The sequence below is a fragment of the Nannobrachium achirus genome (genome assembly GCF_963921795.1).
Source record: "Nannobrachium achirus genome assembly, chromosome: 22".
In the NCBI taxonomy this organism is placed as follows: Eukaryota; Metazoa; Chordata; class Actinopteri; order Myctophiformes; family Myctophidae; genus Nannobrachium; species Nannobrachium achirus.
In genome coordinates, this window is record NC_137829.1 from 50,019,680 (window position 1) to 50,034,684 (window position 15,005).

The 15,005-nt window shown below is 43.2% G+C and overlaps 1 protein-coding gene across 1 annotated transcript in view; it reads right to left on the bottom strand.

Annotated features, from left to right (window-relative positions):
• The window catches only part of LOC308308240 (contactin-associated protein-like 5), a gene marked incomplete at both ends in the record, with an annotated part of 253,821 nt that overhangs the window by 39,980 nt on the left and 198,836 nt on the right, over positions 1-15,005 (bottom strand). The window contains 3 exons of the mRNA XM_080753618.1: positions 1,134-1,304; positions 7,985-8,112; positions 12,465-12,621. Of these exons, the coding sequence (XP_080609744.1) occupies positions 1,134-1,304; positions 7,985-8,112; positions 12,465-12,621 (456 nt within the window). The remainder of the gene's footprint in view (positions 1-1,133; positions 1,305-7,984; positions 8,113-12,464; positions 12,622-15,005) is intronic.

Below are 15,005 nucleotides of genomic sequence, written 5' to 3' on the forward strand. Positions count from 1 at the left end.
GGTGTTGGAGGGGCCTCAATAACTTTATCTATTGAAAAATAGCAGATATACAAGCTCACAGCGCGGCACCGAGTGCCGCGCTGCGAGCTTATAGATCTGCTATTTTTGAAAAGTTGTGAAATATATTACGTATTTTTCCGAACATGTCTTACTAAAATTTTGCTTCTGGGGGTCCCCTATTTTTGAAAAGTTGTGAAAATGTGTGAAAATCTTTGAATATATTATGTATTTTTTCGAACAAGTCTAACTCAAATTTTGCTTCTGGGGGTCCCTGGAACTAAATATTTTGAGATCGGGGTCCGTGGCCAAATACATATCATCTTGGGGGTCCTTGACATAGGTTTCTTGCACACATTTTCACGATTTTTCAAAAATAGCAGATATACAAGCTCGCAGCGCGGCACTCGGTGCCGCGCTGTGAGCTTTTATATCTGCTATTTTTCAATAGTTAACATTCATGGGGGGCCCGCAGTGAATCCTTGTACCCAGGGCCCAGAATTTGGTGTGACGCCCCTGTTGGTATGTTTGCTTTGCACCTTCATTCAAAGCCTTGAAGCAAACTGAGTGTGTCTGTCTAGCTGGCTGGCTGGCATGGCTGGCTGGCTGGCTGGCTGGCTGGCTGGCTGTAGCTAATCTCATTTCTTGTACAAATGTCCGTTAGCTAGGCTAACATAGAACCCCATTCATCTTTGTTCACATTATATTCTATGGTTTTTGAAATATTTAACCAATATTTGAAGTCAAAGGGGCTCGGAATGCCCAATTCTGGGAACGGACGTCGTCGTCGGCTAGACTCTTTCAGTGCCTATCTTGAACCATTTAATGTTATAAAAGGTTAGTATAAAACTCAGTTGAGAAGCATATTTCTTGTAGGATATTATATTTTGTTTCATATAAACCACATGTACATTCTCAATTTAACGCTGGAAAAAAAGATTAACTGAGCTACTTTTTCTATGTAACTTGTAGCTTTATACCGGAATACAAGAGTGTTCTCATAGTTAGTGTGTGTGAAGCCATATCGTTATCGGATCCAGTCTCTGTACAAACACATGTTGTCAATGCATGGTTCTCAAAAATAAAATAAAATCATGCATGCGTACAGTTTCAGATTATGGTGTGTATGTACTCACAGCTGAGCTCCACTCTGATGAAGTCCTTGAGGCCCAGGTTCTCCAGGAACACTCCTGAGGGAGAGCTGGTCTTGAAGTAGAAGGAGATGTCCGAGCCCAGCTCAGCCTGCAGGGTGGGGAAGTGAAGGTAGGAGGACTCCTGGTAGAAGGACGCAGCGTTCCACAGCCACTCTGAGGAGAAGACATGAGAGAAGACATGAGAGGAGGACGCAGCGTTCCACAGCACTCTGAGGAGAAGACATGAGAGAAGACATGAGAGAAGGACGCAGCGTTCCACAGCCACTCTGAGGAGAAGACATGAGAGAAGACATGAGAGAAGGACGCAGCGTTCTACAGCCACTCTGAGGAGTAGACATGAGAGAAGACATGAGAGAAGGACGCAGCGTTCCACAGCCACTCTGAGGAGAAGACATGAGAGAAGACATGAGAGAAGGACGCAGCGTTCTACAGCCACTCTGAGGAGAAGACATGAGAGAAGACATGAGAGAAGACGAGAGAAGGACGCAGCGTTCCAATTCAATTTCAATTCAATTCAAAGGGCTTTATTGGCATGAGAAAACATAGTTTACATTGCCAAAGCAGAAGTGTACACAATACAATACAATCAGAACAAAATATGTACAGGTGAAAACAGTTTTCATGCATCACGGTAACGTGCAGGCAGAGCAGTGATATATACAATGTTTTTTAAGGTGGTTGGCTTCCATTTGATATCCTTCTCCTATCACAGCAGCTCACGAATCTTGCTGCTGTGTTTGCACATTGTTTTACTTCACCCAGCAGGTATGGGAGTTTTTCATCATTGGTCATATTTTCAAACTCTCTATTTGGGTGGTTATGATCTGTGGGAAGTATGTGTCTCTGATGTCTTGGTACAGCGGACAGGTGGTTAGAAAGTGTAGCTCAGTTTCCACTTCATTTTGTGTGCAGTGGGTGCAAAGTCTGTCTTCTCTAGGGAGCCAGGTATGCCTGTGACGTCCTTTCTCGATTGCAAGACTGTGCTCACTGAGTCTGTACCTAGTCAAGATTTTTCTTTGTTTTGGGTCGGCCACCTTGCTCAGGTATTCTGTTCCACAGCCACTCTGAGGAGGAGACAGCAAGCGGGTAATGACAGGTACATTATAACCACTTTTAATGTGACTAAGGCTGTCACAATTGTTACATAATCATCTAATCGCAATTATTTGACATAATCGCAATTGTGTTGTGATAATCGTCATAATCGTTTACATGTTGAAAAATGTTTATCCACGAGTTTCCAACGCCCCATAGTGCATTGCGCAGATGCTGTACCGAGCTTCCGGTGCCGCAGCCGAGTGTGATTTACAAGCTCACAACAGGCTGCATCTGCAACGCGACGTGAGCTTGTATGTCTGCTGTTAAACCGGAAGTGTGGTCCAAATAATCTCCAGTCGCCTCCAGCAAACTCCCGCGGAAAGAGGTGGATATATGTTCAAACATTTAAAAAAAAATAGTGGAAATAGCAGATCTACAAGCTCTAGATCGTCTATTTCCACTATCAATGTTCTTTTTTAAAGTGTAAAGTAGTCCTTCATTTCTTTATACATTTAGGTTATGTGTCATATCTACCATGTACAACTTCAAAGCCTACAAGCCAAAGAGAAATGTAATTGTCAACGACAAAAACACAATTAAATTGTTAATCGCAATTATTTGAGTGACAATTAATCGTAATGTAAAATGTCATAATCGTGACAGCCCTAAATGTGACATATTGTATGTTGGGTTTATACTGTGTATACTGGAACTAAATATTTTGAGATGGGGGTCCGTGGCCAAATACATATCATTTCGGGGGTCCTTCACATGAAAAGGTTTGAGAACCACTGACACAGTAGTCTCTCAAGAACAGACTAACTGAGCTCCATTTAAGTGAAAAGGACCTTTTCTTTGACGAAGGCTGGCCAGATTGCTGACATAGAAACATAGGTTTTTTTTCAAAAAATCTTCAAAAGACACTTATAGAATCGGGTCAAAATTCAGATTTTCACGATTTTTCAAAAATAGCAGATCTACAAGCTCGCAGCGTGACACTCGGTGCCGCGCTGTGAGCTTGTATATCTGCTATTTGTCAATAGTTAAAGCATAAAATAATAATACACTATAATGTGTACCCGTTCTGAATGGGTTAATTCACTAAGTATAAGTATAGAGGGTTTTAGTGGATCGGTAAGAGAGGATCTATTCCATGTAAAAGTATGGTGGAAAAAGCATGAAAGCAGTTGTGTGTGTCAAAGCACAAGACACCACCAGAAGGACAACTGAGCAAAAAGAACAAAAGGCAAAACAAATCCAAAAGTCCATCAGAAGCAGCCTGACAGACTGTGAAACATCACAGCGGACTTTGAGCATTAAAAAAAGTCTGGCTCAATAAAGTGCATTTCAAAGTCAAAAGGAATCCGGTTTCAGATTGTGCCCTGATAAACAAGGTGACAGCTATAGGCCTTTGGCTCAAAGCAGGGAGACATTCCACAAAGCATGGAGATCCAGAACAAAATGAACAGGAGTGTTTGAACAAATTGACAGAACGAGGTCTGAACCACGATAGACCCTCAATCACTTGGTAAAACAGATCTATAAGCTGGCAAATCTCTCCTTTTTTTTGTTGCAGACTGTAATAGCCGATCTACAAGCTCACAACACATTGTGTTGCAAAGCATTGTGAGCTTGTAGATCTGCTATTTTTTTGCCGAATGTGATATTATATTCACTTTTCTGAAAGATTTGAATTTGTAGACGGAAAATATGTTATGTCGGTAAGTCAGGTTGGAAAATACTGTCTGTGTTGGCTGGAAACCTCATTATGTCCAAAACTGTTGCCTTTCAGGATTCAAATATAAAAAAAATATCAAAAGTAGCAGATCTACAAGCTCAAAGCACGTCGAAGCTTTTGTGTTATGCTGTAGTGTGATCGAGTAGGTCATACATTTACATTTAAATAGCAGATCTACAAGCTCAAAACGCATCCTGATTTCTTTTTTGTTATATTTGAATTGGAAACCTGAAATCTAACATTTTGAATTAATTTCAAACGCATTTAGTTATATACTCAACTTTAGGAACCTAAATACAAATACATTGGACATAAAACAAATATACATTTTATTACTACTATAGTAGTCATTAAACTACTAATATAGACTGACATAATTAAAGCAGGTCATGTTATGAATTGTAACAGCTGAATAATAATATATCAGTATTCCATAGTTAACCTGCGGGCCGCATTAAGTGAAGGTGGGGGCCGCATGTGGCCCCCGGGCCGCCAGTTGCCCATGTATGTTGTACAGCTAGCCAACGGATCTACGGCACCTCGAACAGACTGCCAAGGGCAGATTATTAAGATGACATATCTTGGGAGGAAATAATACATTTAGTTAATACTGTAGTTATGATAAAGTTAATAATAATGAATTGTGACATTTTGGACATGTTACTCAGTTCAGAGCCCAGTTCATAATGACCACCTGGGACTATTAATAAAATTCCAACAAAATCGAATTAAACCCTCCCTTCTGCTGCAACACGTTCTCACCCCCACTGCGTCAGACCCATGACACCCTGTCATGTCCCCCACTGTGTCTCACCATGACGCAGTGGTGAGAAGAGTGGGGTGGCTCAGAGTAGATGACAGAGTACAGCAACTTGCAATGGGCCTGGTGTACAAGATACACTACACCACTATGATACCCAAGTACCTGTCAAAATACTTTATAAACGTTAAGGATGTCCATAATTACAACACCAGATGCAGCGCCACAGATCACTTTCAACCCAGAGTCAAAACCAACAAAGGGTCAAACTCTTTCTTCTGCTATACCACCAACATGTGGAAAGCCTTACCGAAGGCCATAAAGGAGTGTGGATCACTAGCATCATTTAAAATTGCCCTGAAAAACCACTTACAGGCAGCAGCCGTTCGCAACTGGTAAAAAAAAAAGAAACTAGCCCAGCCCTACCCTCCCCTGCCCCTTCTTTATACTTACTGTTTGTTTAGACTTACTGTTTTCTTTTTTTTTTGTTCTTTCATTTTATTTTATTTACATATCTACTGCATAGTACTGTGTTCTATTCGTCTGGCAATCAATGTTATATGAGATACTTAAATGGTTTCCTGTGGAAATAAGCTTAGTCTTTTCTAGGATCTCCTTTTAGTAGACCTTGTACCAGTGAAATGCACCCTCTAGAAAAAAATCACGCAAATCGGTACACACTTAGTCTACAATCATGTCATCAACATGGATCTGTCCCATTTAGCGCCAGCTTCAGGCCGATTTTTTAAAACACATTTTTGGATACTACTCCTACAGATTTTGCCCTAAAATCATGCAAATCGGTACACAGTATGTCTACACTCATCTCATCAACATGGATCTGTCCCATATAGCGCCACCATCAGGCCGATTTTTTCAAACACATTTTTGGACACTGCTTCTACACATTTTGCCCTAAAATCACGCTGCGACCTGATGGTCGCTTATCTCCCGATTAGGGAGTCGTACTGGTAAATATTATTGTCCCCCTGTATCTACGTTGTCAAAGATAACACAACAAAAATGGGGGTTTGCCCAGCCGCTTGGTAGCTCAGTAGGAAGACCACGGTGGCCACTATAACCAAGGTCCGGGTTTGCCTCCCACTCAGGGAGGATAACTATTGGAGTCAACATGTGTCGGCGCATGGGCACTAACACTCTCCCTGCGCTTCTCACCATGGTGCCGAAAGCGTTCCTGCGCGTCTCAGGCATGAAGCCGAAAGCGCGTCCAAAGCATGTCAAGGGTGTAACGCCGCTGGGGTGAGAACGGGTTGTCTGCACCCACAATTCTGCTCCCCCACCTCTGATCAAAGTTAAGTGCCTTTGGGTGGGATATTAAAAGCACCCTGAATAATGTAACACCTTGGGTGTGTAGCGGTGTATGACCTCTCTTTTTGTTATTAGTTTCTCCTCTGTTTTCTTAGTTTATATTAGGTTAGATATTAGTTTTTCTCTTTTTTATTTTTTTGGTTTCCTTTGTTAGGTAAGAGTAGGATTTATGTCCCACAGCCAAATGCACATCAATTTGAGGTCCTTAATTGACTTGAAAATGTTTGACAAGCGCTGCACTAGAAGATCCAACCCTGCGGAATTAAGAGCAAGACATTATGATTTGAAAATGTATATCTTTATGCGGTGCTTGACAATAAAGATATTTGAAACATAATTAATATTATAAAATAAAATAAAAACGTAAATATGACATGACATAAAGCATATGTGTGATTAGCAGATTTGTATCTGTGAGAATCTCCTTCGCCGTCAAACTAAAGTGAGCCAAAAATAGAAATAGAGAAACAGCGCACGCCTCGCTAGATGACGCCTGTAGCCTGGCACATAGACATCAAAGGGGGCTGCCCTTTTATCCGTCAGTAAAAAGTGACCTCTCCAGACCATGTACAGTATGCAGTTTTTACTATGGTGAATGAAATGCAAATGAACCTCTTTCTATGCCATTACAGTAGCTGAAGGCAGCATTCTTGTCCGAATTTGAATGCAGCATCTTATGCTGAAAGAATGACCCTCTCTGTGTAGAAATCTATGGCGTAAGTCACATCTCCAGTATTGACTTGATTATTATTCACTGTGGTATCAAGTACCGAAAATAGCTGACCTCCAAAAATTAGCTTGGAGTTATGCTATTTTCGATATTCAGAAATTTCAGCCCTTGCTTCTCTAACATTCTCTGCACGTCCCTGCCTATAGCCTGGACGCACGCACGCACGCACACAAATTGTCAATGTACACACCAAATGTCAATATACACGCCTATCTACCCTCAAAATAGGGCTGTTAATCTTGAGTTATATGTATGACAGTGCCGTGTGCCGAAAGCCAAGCCACGATTTCACGCAAGCTTGTAATGTAGATCTGTCTAGAATTTCTGCATGACACCATTCTAAGATGAATAAATTAGGTATTTGAGTCTAAAAGGCTACAAAATTAAAGATATTTCCTTGCCCCCCCCCCCCCCCCCCCCAAAAAAAAAGGTAACCATTTTGTGTTGCGATCAGTTGCAGCTGTTTATGCCGTACATTATAGAAAGACGTTCAGATGTAGAAGTGGGCTAGCACAGCTTAAAAAAAGAGGGCAAGAAATAGTGATGTGCTACCAGGGGCGTCACACCAAAGTCTGGGCCCTGGGTACAAGGATTCACTGCGGGCCCCCCATGAATGTTAACTATTGAAAATAACAGATATACAAGCTCACAGCGCGGCACCGAGTGCCACGCTGTGAGCTTGTAGATCTGCTATTTTTGAAAATTTGTAAAAATGTGTGCAAGAAACCCATGTTTCCATGTCAGTGATGCTCAAACTTTTTCATGTGAAGGATTCCCCCAAAATGATATGTATTTGGCCACGGACCCCCATCTCAAAATATTTAGTTCCAGGGACCCATCCGGAAGCAAAATTTGAGTTACAAATGTTCGCTTAAGAAATACATATTCAAAGATTTGCACACATTTTCACGACTTTTCAAAAATAGCAGATCTACAAGCTCACAGTGTGAGCTTGTATATCTGCTATTTCTCAATAGCTAAAGTTACTACTAGGGCCCCTCCACCTTGGGCCCTGGTAACTCAGTCCCACTTTCCTACCCCTTGTGACGCCCCTGTGTGCTACCGTATATGGGGGGGGGGGGGGGAGGATGAAGTGTGTGAATGTTCAGAAAACAGTTTTCAACGGGGGAGTTTTGTCAGCAAAAGGGCAGCAAAACACATCATGCAGCGAGTCTGTGTCTGTCTGGCGGAAATGTCTGGGCGGAAAGCGTTTTCTTTTTTTTAAACAGTTCACCTACTGTCTCCATAACAACGCAGAGGGCCGATGCGGTAGACAGCCTCGGAGCCCGTTCGGTTGGTGTCTCCAATCACGATCTGAGTCACCGGTAAGTGATCCTTGTAGGACAGGACTCCAGTGTCATTAGCCCTGTAATAAAAGATGGAGGAGAGAGAAGAAGACTGATGTGAGATTGAAACAATCAGGAAACGTTTCTCCTCTCCCTCTCTCTCTCTCTCTACTCTCGCTGTAGCTCTCTCTCGTCTCGACCAGGGACGTGCTGGCCATTGGGAAAAGCGGGACAACTCCCGAACGGCCGGTTCATCCCCGGCCGGTCCAGGCTGGCCATTAGGAAAAAATTAAATTATATTATTTGTTCCATTTTGGGGGCTGTGGGGCCAACAAAGTATATCGTCACTGTCGGGCAGAAACCTCGCATCTCCAAGTTTCAAATTTATAATTTTTTTCGCAAAGTCAAGCCCTGCTTCATCATATAAGGCAGTTGCACAAAAGTAGTGAAAACAGCAGATCTACAAGCACACAACGCCTCGCGGTGCGAGGCGTTGTGTGCTTGTAGATCGGCTGTTTTCACTAGTTTAAATCATTTTTTAAAATGATAAATACAAAACAAACGGTTTTGGACATACAAGGTTTCCACCCGACAACGATGAAATATAACTCATGTAATTGGCCCACTGGCTTGTCACTTGTCATGATCTGAAATGGCAAATCTTTGAGTAGCAGCAGCGCTATAGAGAGAGATCTCTCTCTATAGCGCGCAATGAGGGCCTCTCCAACTCTTTTTCCCGGGCTGAATCAGGGGCCCAGCACGTCCCTGCTCTCTCTCTCTCTACTCTCGCTGTAGCTCTCTCTCGTCTCGACACAGCACTTTGGAAATCTAGTGCGACGTGTGACGGAGCGCCGCGGCGTCCAATCTGGGAAGGAAATTGGAAAAGAAGTGGACAATAATACATATCAATGTCCGCCGCCGCTGTGCTATTTTGATCCCATCAGAGATAGTGATGGAAGAGGCGGTAAGATAAGAGGCCCGCCATATACGTTGGTCTCTCTCTCTGTGTGTGTGTGAGTGTGAGTGTGAGTGTGAGTGTGAGTGTGAGTGTGAGTGTGTGTGTGTGTGTGTGTGCGTGCGCGTGCGTGCGCGTGCGTGCGTGCGTGCGCGCGCAGTGGTGGAAAAAGTACTACATTCTTGTTAAAGTATTAATACTGCAATGTACAAACACTCTGTTACAAGTTAAAGTCAGGAATTCTACATTTACTTGAGTCAAAGTACAGTACAAAAAGTATTTTCAAAATATACTTATCGTACAAAAGTTAAAATACTCATTATGCAGAATGTCCCATTTCACGAGTTTTCCAATGTATAAAACGCATATAAAAAGCTTTTGAAAATAGATGCGACGTAGCCTAGTTCCAGCGCTAGCCACACCCCTTTAATTTCTTTGTTTCGGCGATACGAAATGTCAATTCAGGCTGAGTGTCAGGCTAGATGCGACGCATTGTGAGATTGTAGATCGACTACTTTCAAATGGCTGAAATGTATATACTGTAGGGCTGCAATTTATGTTTTGTAATAATAAGCTAAATCTCCTCGCTCGTACGTGTGTGTGTGTGTGTGTGTGTGTGTGTGTGTGTGTGTGTGTGTGTGTGTGTGTGTGTGTGTGTGTGTGTGTGTGTGTGTGTGTGTGTGTGTGTGTGTGCGCACGTGTGCATGTGTGTGTGTGTGTACGTTCACTGCCCCAAAGGCGTTTAAAAGTATCAATGCCTAAAATCACTCTGTTGCCTCCAAAGCCCTGCTTCATCATACAAGGCCGTCACACAAAAGTAGTGAAAACAGCAGATCTACAAGCAGTGCTTGTAGATCGGCTGTTTTCACTAGTTTTTTTTATCATTTTATCATTTATCATTTTTAAAATGATAAATACAAAACAAACGGTTTTGGACATACAAGGTTTCCACCCGACAACGACAACATTTAACTCATGTAATGGGCCCACTGGCTTGTCACTTGTCATGATCTGAAATGGCAAAGTAGCAGCAGCGCTATAGAGAGAGATCTCTCTCTATAGCGCGCAATGAGCGCCTCTCCAACCCTTTTTCCCAGGCTGAATCAGGGGCCCAGCACGTCCCTGTATCTAACATCAGGGTCTTGAGTTCTACGGTGTTGCTAGAGTAAGTTGTGGCGCCGCGGTGCATCTAAATACAGTAGGTGATGCGCCTCTTGCCTTTCCTTGCTTTGCCCTGGGTTGGCTCCCTTAGTGTCAGTTTGCTTGCCTCTAGTTCCGGGTGCCTGACTCAGCCTTGATCCAGGCTTGCACTAGCCTTGATCCAGCTCACCTTTTGAAATGCAGCCATGTTCTGATATAACTCCATTCAGGCAATTCAGAGCTTAATCATAGATGTATTAACCTTGGAAAAGTGCAGCAGAAGGGTGTGATTCAGTGGACTGGATCTATAATAAAAAAAAAGGTTTACACTGTGGCCCGCAGGGACGTGCTGGGCCCCTGATTCAGCCCGGGAAAAAGAGTTGGAGAGGCCCTCATTGCGCGCTATAGAGAGAGATTTCTCTCTATAGCGCTGCTGCTACTCAAAGATTTGCCATTTCAGATCATGACAAGTGACAAGCCAGTGGGCCAATTACATGAGTTATATTTCATCGTTGTCGGGTGGAAACCTTGTATGTCCAAAACCGTTTGTTTTGTATTTATCATTTTTAAAATGATTTAAACTAGTGAAAACAGCCGATCTACAAGCACACAACGCCTCGCGGTGCGAGGCGTTGTGTGCTTGTAGATCGTCTGTTTTCACTACTTTTGTGTAACGGCCTTGTATGATGAAGCAGGGCTTTGCTTTGTGAAAAAAAAAAATTACAAATTTGAAACTTGGAGATACAAGGTTTCTGCCCGACAGTGACGATTTACTTTGTTGGCCGCCCAGCCCCCAAAATGGAACGAAGGCCGACATTTTATTTGTATTTTTGGAGCTGTGTGCAGCTCCCTATACGTGGCTGTGTGGGTCTGTGTGTGTGTCTGTCTGTGTGTCTGTCTGTGTGTGTGTATGTAGCCTGACTTCGGCGCGTAACTAGTGCCGCACCATTTACGCCACTCGCGCAATATATACATCAAAATGTGCGGCTCGGCCGGGAATGGTGTTCTATTACCTTTCGTTCCGATCCGCCTTACCATGCCGACGTAATCGGCAAAAAACGACGCTTAATTGTCCCCATTGACTTATAATGGGACAATGCAAGAAATCACTTTCAAGTATTTTTCTCTCGTAAACCATAGGAGCTACAGTTTCAAACCTCGGAGAGGAGATTCATAATGATTTTAAGAATGAATCGAAAAATAATTACATCACTCGGCCTAATGGTGGCGCTATAACGGCCCACTTTACGTTTTGCCCCGTAACTCTTGAACCGTAGATCGGAAAATTACAATTCTTTTTTCCCTGGATTCCTTGGGTCAAGACGCATCTCCCCATATAGGCCACGCCCATTTGCGCCAGGATAGATTTTCCGCCATCTTGAATTTTCTCCAAAACACACTTTTTGCTCCTTTTCCTACATATTTTCTTCAAATGTCACAAAAATCGGTACACATGATCTACACACATACACACACACACACACACACACACACACACACACACACACACACACACACACACACACACACACACACACACACACACACACACACACACACACACACACACACACACAGCTCCACTTCACACGGGTGTGATTTTTTTCCTAATGGCCGGCCTGGACCGGAATGAACCAGCCGTTCGGGAGTTGTCCCGCTTTTCCCAATGGCCAGCACGTCCCTGACTGTGGGAATGATTTTCTGCTTTGGCCAATATGGTGCTCAGTTCTAAAACGTTTTTGCCATCTTAATGCAAAAGTCATATGGTACACTACAGTAAGTTATCTGCATGTCCTCTATATCGTCTGTCTCGGTCGGTGTCGGGTGGAAACCTCATGTAAAAAAAAAAACAGTTAATTTTCAGGGTTTTCCACGTTTCGAGCTTGTGGATCTGCTACTTTTGATGCTTTTGTGTGACTCTGTATGATCAAGTAAGTTGTTAATTTACGAACAAAGGCTAGCCTGAGGAAGGTCTCACAACCGAAACGTTGCTCTAATAAAATGTTCTCTTGAACGTTGCAAGTGGCAGTGTGCGGGTCTAATCTTACTATGTATACTGTCATGTCGCCTGCGCACCTGTTTGAAAGGAACCGGGTGTGCGAAAAAACAAACTTTAAAATCTTAAAATCATTCCAAGTATTGTAGGCTATACGGTATGTGCCAGGCAAGTTGGCGAGAGCCAACGCACATACCGTATGCGTATAGCCTACAGTATTAGTGTATTAGTGTACATACATACCATGTATCAGTGTACATACATACAGTATGCATTGTATTCAGCGTACATATTCCATGTATCAAGGTACATAAATACCATGTATTAGTGTACATACATACCATGTGTTAGTGTCGGCGTCACAGTTGCAGAAGTAGTTCATATCCATGCAGTTCTCTTCCAGGCTGCAGGAGCACTGCTGAACTCCAGGCAGGAATCCTCCCCAGTAGGTCCTCCTCTCTCCTCCCTGGTCCACCCACCACGACAGAGGAATACCATCTGTAATCACAACACTAATGTTAGGTCCACCCATCATCACCATGACAGAGGAATACCATCTGTAAAGACAGCACTAATGTTAGGTCCACCCATCACCATGACAGAGGAATACCATCTGTAAAGACAGCACTAATGTTAGGTCCACCCATCACCATGACAGAGGAATACCATCTGTAATCACAACACTAATGTTAGGTCCACCCATCATCACCATGACAGAGGAATACCATCTGTAAAGACAGCACTAATGTTAGGTCCACCCATCATGACAGAGGAATACCATCTGTAATCACAGCACTAATGTTAGGTCCACCCATCATGACAGAGGAATACCATCTGTAATCACAGCACTAATGTTAGGTCCACCCATCATGACAGAGGAATACCATCTGTAATCACAACACTAATGTTAGGTCCACCCATCATGACAGAGGAATACCATCTGTAATCACAGCACTAATGTTAGGTCCACCCATCACCACGACAGAGGAATACCATCTGTAAAGACAGCACTAATGTTAGGTCCACCCATCACCATGACAGAGGAATACCATCTGTAATCACAGCACTAATGTTAGGTCCACCCATCATGACAGAGGAATAGCATCTGTAAAGACAGCACTAATGTTAGGTCCACCCATCACCACGACAGAGGAATACCATCTGTAAAGACAGCACTAATGTTAGATCCACCCATCACCACCATGACAGAGGAATACCATCTGTAAAGACAGCACTAATGTTAGGTCCACCCATCACCACGACAGAGGAATACCATCTGTAAAGACAGTACTAATGTTAGGTCCACCCATCACCATGACAGAGGAATACCATCTGTAATCACAGCACTAATGTTAGGCCCACCCATCACCATGACAGAGGAATACCATCTGTAATCACAGCACTAATATTAGGCCCACCCATCACCATGACAGAGGAATACCATCTGCAAAGACAGCACTAATGTTAGGCCCACCCATCACCACCATGACAGAGGAATACCATCTGTAATCACAGCACTAATGTTAGGCCCACCCATCACCATGACAGAGGAATACCATCTGTAATCACATCACTAATGTTAGGCCCACCCATCACCACCATGACAGAGGAATACCATCTGTAATCACAGCACTAATGTTAGGTCCACCCATCACCATGACAGAGGAATACCATCTGTAATCACAGCACTAATGTTAGGTCCACCCATCACCATGACAGAGGAATACCATCTGTAAACACAGCACTAATGTTAGGTCCACCCATCATGACAGAGGAATACCATCTGTAATCACAGCACTAATGTTAGGTCCACCCATCACCATGACAGAGGAATACCATCTGTAATCACAGCACTAATGTTAGGCCCACCCATCACCATGACAGAGGAATACCATCTGTAAAGACAGCACTAATGTTAGGCCCACCCATCACCATGACAGAGGAATACCATCTGTAAAGACAGCACTAATGTTAGGCCCACCCATCACCATGACAGAGGAATACCATCTGTAATCACAGCACTAATGTTAGGTCCACCCATCACCACCACAACAGAGAAGTACCGCCTGAAACTGACTACAGCACTAATGTTACAGTAGGTGTTAGGTCCACCCATCACATTGCAACCTGGTCCACCCATCATGCCAGTGGGTTACCATCTATAACAACACTAATATTAGTTACATATTTGGTCCATGTTTATTAAATTCTTTGCACACACAATATCACGGCAAACAGTTCAATGGTGCCGGAGATTAGCTTAACACAGACGGCGGACAGACAGCGGTCTGATTTGTATTGGTTTTAAGCAGGCTGAGCAAGGCTAAGGAAAGTGATTCAAATCTGATTTTCAGAAATCATTTTACATGCGTTTTCTTTTCTTTTTTGGCTCGGAACGCCATGGCTCGGAACGTCATGTCCAATGTTATAAAGGAACTAACGAGTTTTAAACCTTGGAGCATGATCCAGTGTGCAGACACTGGATCTTTATTGCTTAAAGAGAGTACTGTACTGTAGGCCTATGCCTGAGTGGACCGGTTTTGCATTTGGTTCCATATGAACACTCAAATGGAGTTATGGGGGCCCAATTAAACGTTAGAGAACCACTATAGTACTAGTGGACTGCTAATGTGCCATAGTGTCATAGTACATCAGTAGAGAAAGAGACTGCACGAGAGCAGAAAACCTGCAGCACTCCAAGTTAACTCTTCTTGTGCGGATCCCGAACTAGTTCGGCTTTATTTCGGCCTTTTTATCGTCCGGGGTGCGGATCCCGAACTAGTTCGGGATATTATATAAAATTATTTAAACACCCAGAGGCCTTACCGAAGCACCGGGCTAAATTTTCGAGCCGGCCGCTGGCCGCGATTTGTTTACATCGG